General features: G+C 57.8%; 1 protein-coding gene across 4 annotated transcripts in view; it reads left to right on the top strand.

Annotated features, from left to right (window-relative positions):
* Nucleotides 1-393: 393 nt before the first annotated feature.
* Nucleotides 394-17,047, top strand: part of CLUH (CLUH binding protein of NUMT mRNA) — a 42,015-nt gene continuing 25,361 nt past the window's right edge. The window contains exons 1-2 of one of the 4 annotated variants that reach the window (XM_087752001.1): nucleotides 394-548; nucleotides 15,264-15,460. In XM_087752001.1, coding sequence (XP_087608127.1) covers nucleotides 15,287-15,460 — 174 coding nt within the window. In that variant the 5' untranslated portion in view covers nucleotides 394-548; nucleotides 15,264-15,286. Of the gene's footprint in view, nucleotides 549-569; nucleotides 779-6,734; nucleotides 9,484-14,097; nucleotides 14,289-15,263; nucleotides 15,461-17,047 lie in introns of those variants that run through there. The other 3 variants (XM_087751999.1, XM_009469037.2, XM_087752000.1) reach the window with 3 other exon arrangements.

The raw sequence follows: 17,047 nt of genomic DNA, 5'->3' as shown, positions 1-17,047 counted from the left end.
CAGCCCCTCGCCTGCAGCCCCTCCTGCCCCGAGACCCCAGCCTCGGGAAGATGGCTGCTTTTAAAGGCTTCTGTCCGTGTTCACCGCTCCCCCCCTGCCCTGGGGAACCCCCCAAGGGGCCGGGGCCAGCCCCCGGAGCGCCGGCGGGACCGGAGCAGCCGTGGCCGTGCGGGACAGGGCGCGCAGGCCCCGCAGCCCCGGCCCGGCCCGGCGAGGCCCTCCCGGCTCCCGGGGGCGCCAGGCCCGGGGCCGGGGCAGGCCGGGCGCTGTCACCCCCCTCCCCGGGCGCGGCCCGCCCGGCCGGCGACCTTGCGGCCTCCGCGAAGGTCGCAGGCAGCCGGGCTGCGGCAGCCGGTGACCTTCACCGGGGCCTGCGGGGCCTCCCCGGGCCGCGCCCCCGCCTGGCGCCGGGCCGAACCCGTCAGCCCGCCCGCGGCCCCCAGGACGCGGTCCCTGGTGCGGCGGCGGCCGCCCGGAGGGGGCGGTTCGCGTCGGGCAAAGGGCCGGCGCGACGCTGCCCCTTTAAGTCGTTGCCGGCGGGCGCGGAGGTTGGTCCCGGGCGGCGTGCCGTAGCGGCGCGCGGGGTCGCGGCACCACGTGGGGCCGGAGCGGCGCTGTCCTTCGCGGCGGGCGGGCGGGCGCGGGGCTCGGCGCGGCCCCATGGTCATTAAAGCGGACGAGATGCCGCCGGCCGCCGTGCCGGCCGCCGCGCAGGGCGGCGAGCAGCAGGAGCCGGGCCCCCGCGGCAGGAGGCCGGCGGAGACGCAGCAGCGCCCCGGTAAGGGGGCGCCGCGGACGGGGACCGGGATGGGGCCTGCGGTGGGAGCGCGGGTCGGGCCTGGCGGGGCCTGGCGGGGTCGGGGGTGCCCGCCCCGGCGGTCCAGGCTCGCCGCCCCCTTCCTGGAGCCCGGGGCCCGCCGGAAAGGTTTCGGGATGCCGGGGGAGCGGGGCCGCGGTGGGCCCTGGGGCGCTTCTGCCAACTTCGGCTGCTCGTCCCGCTGGGGGAGACCCCCGCCGGAGCGGCCCGGGCCCGACCCGCCTGCCCCGCCGCCGGGTCGGGCTGCCCGGCCTCCCGGCCCAGGGGCCCCCGTTTCTTGCGGGGAAGCCGTGCTGGGGCCCGACGCCCGCTCCGCGGCTCGGGGAGGCTCCGCGCAACCCGCGCCGGGGCCGCCGCCTCCCCGGAGAGGCGCTGGCTGCCGGGGCCGAAGGCCGCGGCGCTCGCAGCGGGGCCGGGGCGCGTGATTCCCGCTGCTCGCCCGCGTCCTGGCGAGGCCGAGCCGGGGGACGGGGCCCGGGGAAGCAGCGGGGGAGCGGCCGCGCCGTGCGGTGCCCCAGGCCCGGCCCGGTGGAGCGGGGAGCCCCGGGCCCCGGTGAAGGTCACCTTCACCGGGCCGCACCACCGCGCGGCCGCGGGGGGGGGAGCGGCCGCTCCGGGGCCCCGCGCGTTCCCCCGGCCCTTCCCGCCGCTGCCCGGGCCCGCAGGCGGCGGCGCGGCCCCCTCGACGGTGCGGGGGCTCCGCGGGGCCGGGGCCGGGCTCTCCCGGTGGGACCGCCGGTGCCCGTGCCGCCCTGGCTGCGAGGAAGCGGCCGCCGTTCCCCTCCGCCGCGCAGGCTGCGGGGCCGGGGCCGGTAGCGGCAGGCGCGGGGCGGGCTGCGGCGGCCGCTCCCGGTGCGGGGCGGGGGGTACGGGAGCGGTGGCCAGGCCACGAAGTCCGTTCCGGGCCCCGCGCACGTTGGGCGCAGCCGTGCACGGGCCGCTGGCCTTGTCCACGCTTGGGACCTTGGCCTCCCTGTTGTGGTAGGGAGGAGAGGGCTGGACCGTGCTGGAAGTTTGGGATACGGGAGCCATTGACACGTTAGGAAATACTCAAAAGCAAGAACTTGGGTTTCCCTGGGAAGGGCAGATGGCTTGTTCGAGACCTCAGCTGCAAATTACGTGTTTTAACTGGTTATTTGCTGGGTGCCTTTGCTTTAATCAGAGCCTGTGTCGCTCAGGCCAGGGACGAGGCGCAGCCCCACATCCTGACCGTCCCCAGCGCCTGCTCCAAGGCTCTGGGCGCAGACCCTGCGAGGCTGCCCCTGCTCTGCGTTTTGCTGAGGTTGGCATGTTGTATCTTCAAGAAGTTACGGTCCTGAGCGCTCATCTTGGGCTCGGCCTTTTTCTCTGATCTTTAACGTACAAGAAAAAAGGGGAGTAGCAGCGTGGTTTGTGGCTGGCCTTCGTCCTGAGGCACTTGTATCCGCTGAGCGAGTAACCCGCCACTTCCTCCCTCCCCTGATTTTATGGCGGCGAGGTGAATTTTTGAAGTTTGTCACCTAAAGCAAAGTTCATTGGTGTTTGGTGCTGGAGCGGGCTGGACGCAGTTCAAGAGTGGGGAGCGCGGTGCCGAAAGCCTCCCCCCCCCAGCCGCGCGCCAGTTTTTAAAGCAGGCGTCAGGCCTGCGGTGCCAGCAACTGGGTTAAAAAGTTACGCTGTGTAATCCCTGCCTCTCAGGGTGCAAGCTGATTGCAGAAGGAGGCGGGGAGGTGGAAAAATCCTCCCCGTGTTTCAGCACTGCACAATTGCTCAGGCACCTTGTGGGTCTGGGGAGGAGGGGGAGGAAGGCTCTTGTCTTGTCTGGCAGCCTGGGGCTGAGGCGGTGCCTCTGGCCGCATGGCTCCCAGGCAGAGGTGCTGTGCTGCGGAGGAGGTGGGGGCAGCCTGTCCGCTTTGGCAGCAGCAGCGTTACAGGCTCTGGTTCCCAGGCCTCTCTTTCTGCCAGGGAAAATCAGCCTCCGCTCTAGTGTACCCACCGCTGCCTCTGCGGCTTGCGGAGCACCCGTCTCGGGCACCCTGCTCTGTCTGAAGGAGACTGTCAGTACTGCTGGGCGGTGGGCAGGCTCCGAGTGGGCTTCTCACCGAGGAAATACACCCCTCTGCTGTGCCAGGCGTCGAGGCTTGGGGGTTGTTTTCTCCGCCTCTAAAAGGCGAGGGGGCTGATGGCTGCTTCTCTCTACCAAGCCAGACAAAACTGTTGGGGCCACTCCGTCCTTCTGAGTGCAGAAACACACAAAACTGAACAGCTGGGGTTCCTGTAATGATTTCTGATGGGGGCAGTTATGGGTTAAGTTACCTTTCTTATTAGCTAGCACAAGATCAAGAGACAGCCACTGTGTGCAGCATTTCTTGGATTACTTCTGTTCCTACAGTTGTCACTGCCTTAGAATAAGTTTGTCTCACCTGCAAGTTTCGCAGTGCTTCTGGCTACCGTAAAATGCTTTTCAACCTTGCCTTGCACAAAGATTTGCTTTTTCTAGCTAGGTCCCTCCATCCCTGTTCTTCCAGGCCACCCATATCTTCATCCACGTCTTCTGTTAAAAAAAGCGGAGAATGCAGGTGTTGATGGAAAACTGCTGTGGAGGCAAGCGTAGCTGTGCATTAGTAACAAGGTCAGAAGACTGAGTCTTAATCTCGGGATCTGCTATCGCTGTCTGTCGCCCGACCTTGGAGGTTCGCTGCAGTTTTGGAAAGGGCTGAATTGCTGGCAGTCGGGTTTTTTTTTAATATGCAGCTGTAACAGGCTTCGGGGGGTAGAATGGGAGGAATATAGTGCAAGAGAAATCTGATCGCTGCTACAAGGTTAAGAAGAGGAAAGGAGTGTGATAACAGCATCTATGTGGCAAGATGGGGGATGGGAACGTGGGGGGATCGTGTCCGGAGCAGTTCTTCCGGTGGGATAACAGAGTTGAGCTCCTGCTGCCTTGAGCTGGGTTTCCCAGCTGAAAAGTGGAAGTAAGTAGGTCAGGAACATGCGCCTAGATAAATCCACCTGCAGACGCACAACTGCCTCATGCACAGTAAAACCAGCGTTGTGTTGCAGAGTCCAGTGTTTGCCTTCATTGTCTGTAAATGGCTAAACTTGGCAGCGCACCGCTCTCCTGGCGCAGCCTTCCAGCGCTCGCTTTGCTTTCTTGCATTGTGCTCTGTTGGTGGTACTAGAAAGTTATTATTTCTAGAAGCTTTAAAGGTCTGAAGTTCATGCTTTGTTTTTTTTTTTTATTTGCATTTGAGAAGTAAAACCAGTCCACAGGGCAGTGCTTGGACAGAGCGCGAAAGATGAAAACCAAAGTGTGGCTACTCCCGTGGTGGCAGTGGCTGTTGCTCTTTGGAAGCAGGTCAGGTTTTTTGCCAGTAGTAGCAAGGCTGTCTAAGGGTTAGCGTCCGGTTCTCACTTCCTGCAAGCACGTGGTTGATGTAGCGGAGCTCGCACATGCCCGTTTGGCAGTTGAGCTTTCTGTTGCATTCCACCTTTTTAACGCTAGCGAGTCTGGGATGAGTGGTTATCTGGCGTTTTATTGACAACTCAGCACAGAGGCACTTACACAGGCAACAAACCTTCCCTCTTTGGGTGGGAAAATAGATCTACGCTCCCAGAAGTAAGCTCTTTTCTCAAGCTGAAGAAATAACTGCGGTGGTGCTCACCAGCTGTTTGACCGGTCCTGAAGGAAAAATCCTGCAAAGCAGGCCACTGAAGTAAGGTTCCCCAAGCTAAGTGACGTTAGGGTAATGGCACGTTTGGTTTTTTTTTTTTAAAAAGCATTTTCTTAGTTTGCCCTTCTCTTTAAAGAGAAAAGCTCTACTGCAACCCTTTGACAAAGCTGCAGGCTCAGAGGAGTTTGATGTAGTTACTGTCCAAGAGCATAAAACTGCAGGATCGTGACTCTTGCCCTGCTTGCCTAGAGCTCCTGCGGGTCGGATTAGCCTGACACCAGCCCTGCTTCCCAGGCTCTCCGCTAGCTAACCTCCTGCCGTCGCGGCTGGATGAGGCTGGAAACGATAATGTGGATGTTGCTGGTTAGCAAGCCGTGTCGTGCGGAGTGCCCTGCGAGCAGGCACTGGGGGCAAGACTCTGCCTTTACTGTCACCAGCGCTGATGCCTGCAAAGCCTCCGCCAGCCTGGAAGCTCAGTGTGCAGGTTTGGCTGTGGTTAAGGTGGGCTCTGGTGCCAGCTCAGGTTACGGCACTGTGAGAGGTAGGGCAGGGTGCTCCGTGTCCCTGGCAGAGGGGTTTCTGTGGGCCGGGCGGGTTTCCCAGGCTCCTGCCTAGCAGCACGCTTTTGCAGAGCCGCTGGGAGCAGCCGCCCAGCCTGTTTCCCTGGGGCTGTGTGTGGCCCTGAGCAGGCCCGGGGCAGCTGCGGGTGGCTGGCACAGGGCTGGCCGGGTGGGAGGCTGCGGGCTAATCGGCACATCTGTGCCGCAGGGCGCAGGAAGGCAGCGGGAGCTGCTGAGGACAACATCGCAGCCGTCGGATCTCCCCTGCAAACCCTACCCAGAGCTCCCTGCTGTTCAGCTCAGCAGGTCTTGGGGCTCTCAGCCACATAAAGATTTATATAGGGCTCTCGGGACCAGCAAAGTTGGTCTTCCCAGGCTTGTGCCGCGTGGAGTTTTCTCCAGAGCTGCTGTGGTTGTGGTGACAGGCATCGGTGGCAGCGTGGGGTGAAGCTGGAGTCTCCCCTACGATACTGTGGAGCTGTGGCTGTTGCCTCCCAGCGTGGCTGCTTCTGTCTGCAAGGCTGATGTTCTGTTGGTCCCACTGCACGCAAGGTCTGACGGGGTAGTTCACTGTCTGGGGCTCTCGCTGTCTCAGTAGCTTTCTGAAACTAAGGTATGTGCCAGAATAAAATACATGTACTTGGAGAATTATTGACTGATTCTCAGTATCTGTCCGAAATGCGATTCCTTCATCTGGCTCTCCTCTCTTGAAATTTGAGAAACATGCTCTTCCTAACATAGTTGATGTTTTTGTTGGTGCCGATCTTTGCACTTTGCTTTCAGTCCGAGTCTTTGCTCCTGACTTCTGTGATGTTTGAATTGCACGTTGTTGTAGCAGGGTCATCCAGCCAGCTAGTTTCAGGACTAAGTTTCTGAAGTTTTGGCCAGATTGAAAGTTTACAAATGGGTTTAAATGTAATTCCCAGGTGTGGAGAGCACAGCGTGGGTAACTCAGGGTGCCAGATGCAAAGCAGGAGTCATTTCAGTGGCTTGTAAGTGCCTGAGCCAGCAGCTGTGGGACCCCGTGAACGCCCTGGGGCACGGCTGCAATGCAAATCTCCCAGTATCAATACGAATACAGAAAAGCCACAAACTTCTAAGTAGGCTGGAATGTGGCTTGAGTTGTTTAGGTCTATCCAGCCAAATTCTACTGCGGCTGCACAAGAGCTAGGAATGAATAATTTCCCCACTTGCCATCCGTGGATTGTAAGTGCCGCAGGAGAGACGTCCAGACCAGCGAGCCTGGGGCCCTCGTCGAGAGAGCCGCACGTTGCAGCCCCGCCACGCTCTCCATGCGAGTCAGTCCCCAGCGTTGTAAAGCTGCTGAAAAATAAATGCAGTGCTTATACCTCTACCCACAGATGGGTTATAACCAATTTCAGTTTAATGACAGCGGTAGAGCAGCTGTAACGTTTCACTGTGGGCCCTTATTAAAAGAAGTGCTTGTTGCAGCTAAAGTGCTGAAAGTTTGTGGGAAGCTGTGGTTTCCGCTGGGCAGATAGAGGGAGGCACAGCCATGCTCTCTCCCACCTCCCCTGACGGGATGTCCTGCAGAAACGTTTCCGCTAGGGCCATCTCTGGAGCTAATGCCTATTCATTTACTCAATTTATTTACATTCATTAAACTATTTATTTTGTTTAATTTATTATTCAGCTAAAATGTAGTTTGCATTTGCTATACTGGCGCCAGCCTTTGTGTGTTAAAGCTAGCACATGCCATGCTGCTCTGAACTTGCTTTGGCTTGAGTTGCAGAAATGCTGCTCAGCTTCATGAGACCTCCTGACCAGGTCCTTCTCCAGGAGGAGATTTCACCTCTTCCCAGAGGTTGCTTGATAAGGAGGAAGAGTCGAAGCTGTCAGTACACCTAACCTCCTTCAAAAATCATCAGAAAAACATGAGTTACCCATGCTGATGTGATCTGAAAGTTGGTGCTGGCTCCCGAGGCCGAGGGGTGCCTTGTCTCAGGGCTCCGGGACTCCCAGGCCCAGCGGCTCCTGCACCAAAGGAGCAGCCGTGCGGGTGCCTAGGGCTCCTTGCCTATTGGGGCAGGAGCTCAAACGATTTGGAGTGGGAGAGACTTCTCTTCTGATTCTTCTTCCCTTTAAAAGGACAACAGAAGCTAGCCAGGGTTTTCTGTGGAGAGCTTTTCCTCTGTTTTTCAGCTGGTTTCTGCCTTTCTGCTGGCAGGTGGCTTGCTGGCACGGAGGCTCTGGGGGCTGCTCCTGGCCTTCCCAGGGCCTGCTTTGGAGAAGGGATTGCCCTTCCTCTGTGTGTGTTGTGTTGGCCTTGAGCGAGCAATCACGTGAGCTGTGCGGTCTTGGCTTTGTTCTAGTTTTAAGATTTTTGTGCTTGGGATGTGGCACGTATTTTTCTTCTGCTCACTGCAGAGTTGTGCCCCTTCCCATCCATGAGGCAGTGTCGAGCACCCAGGAGGCTTGCCGAGGAAGCCTGTGCCAAAACTTGGGCTGCCTAGGAGCGGAGAGGTGGTCAGGTTTGCTAACCAGACACGAAGGCTTTCCCGGGCGGGTCCAAGGCTGGTCAGCTCAGGCTGCAGCTCTTGCACATCACATCGTGTGTTTGATGCCGCTGGAGGAAGGCGAGGAGCAGGTGGCTGCAGCACGGCCTCGCTGGAGGGATGCTGCGGCCTGCTTGGCTGCAGCCTTCCTGGGGCACCTGATGCTTGCAGAGATCTCCAGCTCTGTAATCCCTGCTTCAGTTGCTAGGATTTCTTAAATTAGCACAGAGAGAGGAGTGGTGTTAGGGGGTTGTGTGTGTGGTTTTGTGGTTTGTTTGTGTTTGATATGGCAGAGCAGGGTGAGAGGACGGAAAATTCATCTGGAAACTGCTTATTGGTTCACTGCCTGGCTGTTTTGTGCCCGCCTGCTTAGTATGGGTGGCTGTGCCTCGGCCCAGGCGTGCCATAGTAACTGCCCTCGCCTTGTAATTCAATGCATCTCACTTGCTTACAGGTTTGGCAGTGCTGAAGCGCTCTAGCACTCGTCCCATGCTGCACTGGTGCAGCACTCGAGATCGGGCTATTTATAACGACCTCTGGGCCGGGGCGATCGGGCCAGCATCCCGCTGCGAGCGTGCCTGAAGAACCTGTTAGATACGCGGCTGGTTTTGTTCTGGCGTGGCGGGGAGAGGAGAGCTTCAGCTGTGGGGAGCTGCTTTTGGGCTTCGTGGATATCGTGGTGGTGTGAGCGTGGCGGTCGGGGAGAGAGGCGAAGGCGTGCGGTGGATGAAGGTCGCTGGGCAGCACTTTGGGAGAACGGCTGCGAGCCCAGCGTCCGATTCTGCGAAGCGCACGGGACGTGAGCTCAAGTTGTGCAGGACACCGCGCGGAGTCAGCTGCCGGTCCTCTGCGTCCCGCCACCCTGGGGCCGAGTAGGAATTTTCTTTGGAGAAGGTGGCTGACTGCGTGAGAAGGCGAGCCCGTCCCAGCTGCGGAGGGCAAGAGCTGCTTTGTGAGAGTTTGCCTTGTGGGAACTGCAATATATGTGTGCAAACAAAACTGACTATTCTAATCTGGTGCTGTACGAGCCAGGCTGCTTGTGATCATGGGGAACAGCCTTTTTGCAAACTGCTGCAGGCATGTCACCGATCTAATCTTCCAGTCGCGCAGCTTTAACTCGCCCGATGAGAGGTCACCCCTCTTACCAAAGCCTCCCACGAGCTCCGCCGTCTGCCCGGAGACGCCAGAAGCTGCCCAGTGTGCTGGGCCCTATCCAGACATCATCCCCAGCGAGGCGGTGACGGGAAGCCTGCAGAAGTGCACCGAATACATCCAAGACCTATCTGAGGCCAAGAACGAAGAAGGAACAGTGATGGTCTGTGATAAGAGCTGTTTGAGACCTGGTGTTGGTGCTGCTGGCCTGCTCCGGCAGGCAGAGGCATCCTGTGCGGTGGCTGTCCTTCCAGCTGACCTTGGGGAAGGGCCGGCAGGGCTGGTCGATCATGCTCAGTCGCTTGAGGCCTGCCAGAGCTGTGTGAAACTTGAGGACATCGGCTTAGCCCATAGATCCTGCCGCCGGGAGGAGCACGTGGCAGCAGCTGACGGGGGGGATGCAGCCCCTGGAGCACGTCCCGCCGGCCAGGGCCACGGTGAGGGACGAGCAGCCTTGCATTTCGACACAGCCTTAGCGGGTCCAGACAGCGTGCTGAAACACAGAGGTACTGCTCCCTCCCCGGGGAGCCTTGGGACGCCTTCCTCTGCTCCACCAACGAGTGTGGGGAAAACCCCACCGGCCCAAAGGACAGTCTTGCCGGCTGTCCTCCCTGGCGAGGAGTCATCTAAGGCTCGGGACGCAAGTACTGGTTTTGTAGTGACGGACCCCGCTGCCTGCCCTGGCGGCAGGTCAAGCTGTGATCCTGACTCTCGGGTGCAGGCACTGCCCTCAAAGCAGCACCAGCAGAAGAAGAAGAGGAAGAAAAAGAAGCTCACACTTCTAGGTGCTCAGCGGCGTGGCACTGTGTCGTGCTTCGTGTAGCCAAAACGCTGTGTGGCTGTAACGGGGGTGGGTGGCTGCGTGTGCCCGTGGGGTGGGGAGGATGAAGGAGAGGGGAGGCAAGGTGATGTTTTAACTTCACGGCAGAAGGAAAAGGAGAAATGTGGCGAGGTATCCCACCCAGGCTGCGTACCGCACAGGGACCTACCTGTTTGTGCCTTGTCCTTGTTAGTGAAACAAACATAAGGGGGTTTTGCTTATTTTTTTCTTAATTCATAAGGCAAATCCTTTTCTTGTTTGTGACTGCAAGCATGGTCCTTGTAAAGGATGGGAGCGGGTCTGCCAGGCCCGGCCTGCAGCAGCGCAGATGGGAGCGGTGAGGGTCCGGAGCAGCATTTGCTCGGAGCCTTTGGCTCCCTTCAGCCGCATGCAGGTGGGAGGAGATGCCCGAGCTGCAGGGATGGAGCAGCTCTGTGGCTACCCTGAGCGCAGGGGTGGGATATTCCTTCTCCTTTGCCCCATCTTTCCAGCGCCGTGGGGACAGCAGGGCCCCAGCAGTTGCTGCAGCGTGGGAGGGGAGCAGCCGCTCGGCTGCATCCTGCTTTCCTCCTCTCCCGCTTCTCCACAAACTGGCACAGCACGGCTCCGATGTGGCACCAAGTGGTAACTGAGCTGGAGTGGCTTTTGTCCTCGCCAGGACTTCTAGGATATGAGAAACTCAGGTTATTATTTTCAAGTCTCAAGGTCAAATTTTGCCTTTCTAGCACCATATTTTGTTTGTTCAGTCCCTGTGCAGTGGCTGAATTTTGGTCTGCAGTGCTGTCTTTTGGTGCACGTGGTGGCATGAGGGGATGCGTAGGGTGACTGACCCCAGCTGGTTGCTTGGTTTCTGGGTTAGCGCCTTGTTTGCTTTCCAAGTGCCCAGCGGCGGGTGCTGAGGCTGCAGGCGCAGCTGGTTGGGAGACCGTGCAGAAACTGTCTTACACTGCTCCGAATTCAAAATACCTTTGAGGAGGGAAGGGCAGGATTTGGGCCCTCAGAATGACACTGGAGCTGGTAATAAGAAATGCACTCCTAAACTCAGTGACAGAAAAGGCAGGGTTTTAATTTTCAGGCTCTGTCTCTAATAATCTCTGCTGTTACTAAATGTTGGGAAGGAAACATCTCCTCGACGGAGCAGTCCGTGGGTTTGGTACTGTTGCTTCCCCTGCTCTCCAGACCAGCCTAACTTGCAGCAACATAATGTTGCTGTCTTTTTTGACCTGATCATTTAAAAAAAAAAAAAAAAGGATTAGTGACCAGCTTTGGTTTAGAAGATTTGTTTGAACAGTAATTAGTTATTAACTAAAACTTCCTGTGATGTATGCTGTCTATCACTGTATGCAGCCAGGGACATTCAGGTTCAGGTGTGCACCCTCTTTCGTGCTGGGATCCTGACCGGTGGGGTTCGTGGGGTGCCCCCCACCTCTGCAAGCTCACTGTAAATAGGAAGTGTGGTTAAAATAGGGGCTGTCACCTTGTCGCATGTACTCATTGCCCAGGTGCAAAGATGAAACTTAATCCTTTTGCTGAACGTCTCTACCAGGTGCCAGCCGCAGTCAGGCCGTCGGTTCCTCCCGGTGACGTGGTGCCTGTGCCACCTCCTCCCCTCTTCAGTGTTTTGCTTTGCCTGTTCTCCTGACGCTTCAGCGTTGCATGCGCTCGGGGTTTGCTCACGCTGTGCTCTGAGTAGCAATGAGAACATCGTGTTACAGCTTGGCTGCCAGCCAGCACAAGCCAGAGCTTAGCAGCCTCAGACGCGCCTGCGGGTACAAACCAAGGGCCGAAAGGAGGAGGGTCCTTGCTGGGATGCTGGCGCATCCCTTGGAATGACAGGGGAGCCTGGAGGTCACGGCCTTTGGTTGAGACCGCAAAACCGTGTCTTGAGGCTGACGTGTACCGGGAGGGATCTCCTTGCTCTGTCTCCGGCAGCGTGAGCGGGGTGGTGAGCGGGAGGAGTGGCCGGGGAGCGCCCCCGCAGCGGGTGGGACCGCTTCCCCGTGACTCAGCCGCCTTCCACAAAACCGTCCGGGGTGCATTGCACAGCGCTTTCTCCTGCGGGTGAGAGCTTGCAGCTAAACGCGGCTACGGGCCTGATTGGGGCTTGAACTGAGAGTGAGTAACAGGAGAGAGATCTCTGCAGGTGTCTTTCAGGTGTCCTTGCTGTTCTTACTGCCATCTTGAATATGCTGAAATCAAGCGCCCGATGCTTTTGCCTCGCTCTCCCTGCTGGCACTGCTGAGGCTGCGGCGCAGCCGGTCTGCAGCAGGCGGTAAGAACTGGTGACCCACTTTAAGGCAGGCGGGTGAGGCTCCGCTTCCCCGCGGGGAGAGCGCACGTGGTGAGTCAGCACCCAGCAGGCAACGCGTCCTCCAGGCAAGCTCGCCTGCGCTGCCGTCAGCTGGGGCCGAAACAACACGCTGTTTTCGTAGAAACACTCATTCTGTAAAAACCTCACTGGAAAGCCTTTGCCGGCCTTAAATCGGAGGTTAACCTGCTGGACAGCTGTTCTTTCTTGGCCTAGGCTTAACTTTTGTTTCTAAAATTAAGACAGTGCTGGCTGGAGCTGGATCTTCTGGCATAAGGAGACATGAAGGTGTTGCCTCTACATGTCTCTTCTGTCGCAAAGTGCAGAACTGTACCAGCCCCGTCTTCACTCAAGCAGGGAAAGAGGGATGGAAAGTGCGAACGTGTTGTATTTTGGCAGATGAGAAACAGTCTTACCATTTCCAAAACAATTGGTAATTTAGGGATCTGATACCACTGAGCCGTGAAAAGCAGAAGCGTGGTCCTGGGTGGTAACTTTTCCTTGCTGCATGCAAGCTTTCCCTGTCTTGCTTTGCTTTGCAGCTGAAGGTGTTTGGTGTCCTCGAGACCAGCATGTGCATGGGTGGCTCAGCTCTCACGTGAAGCCTGTCGTCTTCTGGTTTATTTAGTCCCTATACACTGCTTTCCTCCTCCCCGCTTCCAGCTCCAAGCTGGCCAGTTAATTTCTGCTCGCTCTGGAGGCACTGTCTCTGCTGGATCTTGCTTAGAAAAAAGACATAAAACAAAATCACATTTACTCAGAGATGACAGTGTCCCTTTCGGGAATATCCTGCTAGCTGTTGTGGCACAGAAGTAGCTTCAGTGCCCACCTCGCTACTGCCGAGTTGGTTGGTTGGAAGTCATCCCTGGTCAAGCCTTTAGCATGACTACCAGGCATGGGAGCGTGCCTGGAGCATGGCACAGGGCAGACTGCAGGAGCATCGGGACAGGCGATGTGGCTGGGAGCGAGAGCAGAGAGACAGGACCTGGCACATCCCGCGGGCTGCTCCTTCCACGCCTCAGCTGCTAGCGAAAGTCAGCCGTTCATAAGCAGCACCTCGAGCTTGGTGTGACTCTGTCGGAAGAGGTCCTTGGTCATGGATATGTGGAGACTGGGGGTCTCGGGGCAGCACCACTGCGGCTGTGCCTGGATTTTGCCCTTGGCCGCTGCCACAGCGGTTGAAGATGGGCTGTTGGGTCTTCGGTCAGTGCTACAGCCTTCCTTGTAGCCAAATTCTGCCTCCCCTTTCTGGCTGCTACAGCAGGAGCAGAAGTTCGGTGATCTTGCCCTGCTTGGCTGGGCAGGGGCTGGACCAAACCTGGCTCGGGAGTCCAGCGGGTCGTCCTGTCTATGGTGCTAGTAGCCCCAGGTGTAGCTTTTCTGCGATAGCTTTTCTGCTCTCCCTCCTCGTCCCCGCATGTTCAGGCAGTCCAGGAACGTGGCTGTGCTGGCTGTGGGGTGTGACGAGGGGCTCTCCCCAGCCCTCTGGGCATGGCGTGGTTTTTCTGAAACCACATCTCTTGGGGCACGCTTGTGTGGAGCTTTTCTTCTTCCTTTCTAGCATGACTGCGGCTTGCCAGAGCCAGGCCTCTCGTCTGGCTTACCCGTGGCTTCATCTGTCAAAGAAATGAACAGCTCGCGTTAGGGACATACGCAAAGCGACAGGGAACATGAGCAGCAGCTGCTGAGATGCTGAAGGCAGCAGAGGCTGCTTAAGGTAGCTCTCTTACCTGGTGCCTTTTGGAATGGGCGTGCTTCCCTCGTGTTTCTTGCTCTTTCACCATGTCCTAATTCAGCCTTGACAGTCGTCTCTGAGGCGCTGTTGGCAGTCGTAGTCTGGAGCAGGAGTAGGACGCTCCAGGGACACTTCAGCAGGGCTTGTCGCTGCAGCCTCGCGTTGCGCTCCGGAGGTGTGCAAGGGGATATAGCGTTTCCATCCCTCCTCTTACACATGGTGAGGGCTGAGTGACTTTTCTGGGCTGCCGGAGCAGTTGGGGCTGATAGGCGAGAACTAGCCGTGATAGCTTTAGGTCTTCAAGCCACAGCACCAGTCTGCATTTCAGAAATGATGGAGGTTGAGCTGCCATCTCCCCCGGAGCGCAGCTGGGGCTGGGACTGATGCCTTGCTAGGGGGTGAGGAGGAGAAGGAAGGAGACCTGCCAGGTGGAGCTGGCTGGAGGACTGCAGCTTGGTGCTTAAGCAGCCTCGGGGCAGTATCCTGGCTTTGAGCCGCCCCGACCCAGTGCAGCCTTTCGGAAAGGCTGTTCCCAGTGCTCAGGAAAGCCCCCAGCCTGCTCCGTCCGCACCACCTGCAAGCGGGTGCCTGGGAGCACCAAGCTAGAACTGCCACGTGTGACTTTGGGCGTCCGATGGTGGCTGTGCACGGCCGGGACAGGGCAGCCATGCTGCGAATGCACGCTGTATGTGCAAAGTCTGCTCCCTTCCAGCATTCGCTGCCGGGGGTAGGTGCGTCAGAGTGGTGCTCTGCTCCCGGGCTGGGGACAAGGGTGTCTCTTCCCTCTCTCAACAGCTGTTATCGGCAGCTCTTTCCATGACTCCAGCTTACCCTGGCAGCACCTCAGTCCAACAACGCAGTGTATCCTCTTGAGCGTGGTCCCCAGCCCGGTTTGGTGGGTGTAGGCTGCTATAGGAGACCTGCAGCTTCTTAGATCTTATCAGCTCTCTGACACTATCCGCCTTATTGGAAAAGAAAACAAACCATTGCATGAGTGATGAAGTAGGTGCAGAGAGCTCCCCGTCCCTGTGACGCATCTGTCTAAACGAGCACTTAAAATGTCGTCACCTTTTTCTTGAATAAAATTGCTTAGGCAAAGCCTCGCCCTGGCACCATGGGATCTCTGCGAAGTATTTTGGAAATGCAGAGGGTGGCCAGATGCAGGCAGGGGCGTGGGAGCTGTTTGTGTGCCTGTGGAGTAACCTGGCTTCCACGTGACGCGCAGCTTAGCAATGCAACTGCCGTCTCTTCCCCTCCCTTCTCTCCTGGCTGAACAGTAGCGTACCAGGAGGTATGTTAGGAGCTGCGTAACATGTTGGTGCAGAGGTTACAGCTGCCTCCGGGCCGCAAAGCACCACACACCCATTTCTTTTAATTAAGAGGCTTCTTAAGACTAAGCTGAATGTGTTATACACTGACCCATCCTTCCTGCTTTCCTTCCCTCCCCTCTCCGCACAGTTTGTGGAAGATGCAAACCCTGCAGGCGAGCGAGAGCATGTTAATTAAGCTGCGAGGGGAAGGGCTTGGCACACCTATGCCTAGTAAACACCAAGTGCAGAATAAAATGCTTGCTGCCTTTTAACCCCTGCTTCGCTTGGGTTGGCCAGAGGACGGTGGTGTTGTCCGAACCGGTCTCTCCAGCCACGCGGAGAGGACTGTCCATTTGTTCAGACCTTGTCTAAATCCCTCTCTTCTCACCCAGAGCACCCGTCTGGCGTGGCACTGATGAATGGCAGCGGCCCGCACGAGAGCCTTAAGGGCGAGAAGGATGCCAAGCAGAATGGCCACGAGGAGGCTGACCCGGGAGAAGATGGGAACGACCAGGAGGTCATTGTCATACAGGACACGGGATTTACCGTCAAGATCTGCGCGCCAGGGATAGAGCCCTTTTCCCTGCAGGTACCTCCCTTCGCCGGCTGGGGAGGGGAACCGAGGCAGTGCTGGAGGAGGAGGTGGGAAGTGTTTGAGCCAGGGTGCACGCAATCCTGTCCCTTCAGCCTGCCAGGCAGGGAAGGGGACAGGGGACTGTGCCCAGGAAGGCCCCTGTTAGCCCCCACGGCCTGGACAGTACCTTCAGGCTGCTTGCAGCTCCCTGGCTCATCCATCCTCTGATGGGATTAAGTGGGGAAGGAGGCAGCAAAAGCATGGAGGGTGCAGGAGAGAAACTGCCTGACCAGTGGCTTCTCAAGAAAAAGGAAGAAAGAGGTGACTTGAGCAACAGGCTCTCTGACACAGGCCTGCCTAGGCTTTGCAAGAATGGGGAAGGTGTTTTGCTCCGGATCCCAGGTGTGGAGCAAGGGGAAGGGGAATTAGCGGAGGTGTAGGTGCTCCTTGTCCATCGCGGAGGGGCTCAGGCATAGAGCTGAGCATGGGGGAAATGGCCTTCACGCTTCTGGGCTGTTTTAAAGGAGGGATGCGAACACATGATTTCTGGGTCTGACACTCAGGAAGGGAAAATCCCTTGCTTGCCTAGCAGTTTTGGCATGATGCTCCTTCAGGCTAACCTGGGTTTGGTACAGCAACAGGCACTAGCACAGCTCAGGGAGTTCAAGTACCAGCCTGAAGATCAAGGGAATGATGCAGCCTCCACTTCCCCTCCGCACGGACAGCTCTGCCTGTGTCATGTGGACAGTAACACGTGCTGCCAGATCAGGATGGGTTTTGACATGCCTAGCTGATATTTCTATTTAGCTTGATACTTGACTGAAAACCATTTGGATGAAGCGTCTCTCGTTTTGGGGGGAGGCATCTGGAGTCTAAACCCAGTAGGAACCCTTATCTCCTGAAGACCAGCAGAGAGTGCAGTGAAATTGCATCCCCCGTGGAACTAGCTGAATCTCAGACTAGCTTTTTTTCTCCTTTAAATCCCCTTGGCTGTTAGTTTTAATAAGCTAATAATAGCAGGCCAAGTTGTTTACAGCAGCTTATGTAAACTACCCTGAGTCCTCCTCGCTTGAGAGCAGTGTCAGTGGTGCTGGAGCCAGAGCAGGGAGGTAGGAGAGCAGCCCTGGCGCACAAACCGGGGCGGTTTCTTGCGTCACGGAGACGCGCACTTGCAGGCGGCGTGCCCTGGAGGTGTGGCGCTGGCATGGACATGCCATACCGCGCTGCGGATACCGCGGCAGATCGAGTGGAGGAAATGGTCTGTTTTCCGTCTGCATCCTTCAAAGCCTTGCCACAAATGTGCAGTGTGGCTGGATAAGGGAAGAGCTCCTGGTTTCCCCCACCACCGTCTGTTCCTTCCCTGCCCTCTCTGCCACCTCTGTCCTGTGCTGAATGCTTGGCACAGTGCCAGGCGGTGCCACCTCTGGGTGCCAGGCCCTGTGGGGTGGAGGTGGGGTGGCTGACCCTGCCAGAGGTGGCAGTGCCCTCCCAGCAGGGACAGAAGTGATCTTCCTGGGAGGGAGAGCTGGAGTCTGCCTCTCCAAGCCTGGAGGGGTACAAAAGGTGTTTGATTCTGCAGCAGAGGGACAAAGTTTGGCAAGA

This window comes from Nipponia nippon, unplaced genomic scaffold (assembly GCF_047370975.1).
Source record: "Nipponia nippon isolate SJK-2023a ecotype South Korea unplaced genomic scaffold, ASM4737097v1 scaffold_15, whole genome shotgun sequence".
In the NCBI taxonomy this organism is placed as follows: Eukaryota; Metazoa; Chordata; class Aves; order Pelecaniformes; family Threskiornithidae; genus Nipponia; species Nipponia nippon.
The sequence above is the reverse complement of the archived record's forward strand: the minus strand, read 5'-3'. Positions and strand labels throughout refer to the sequence as shown.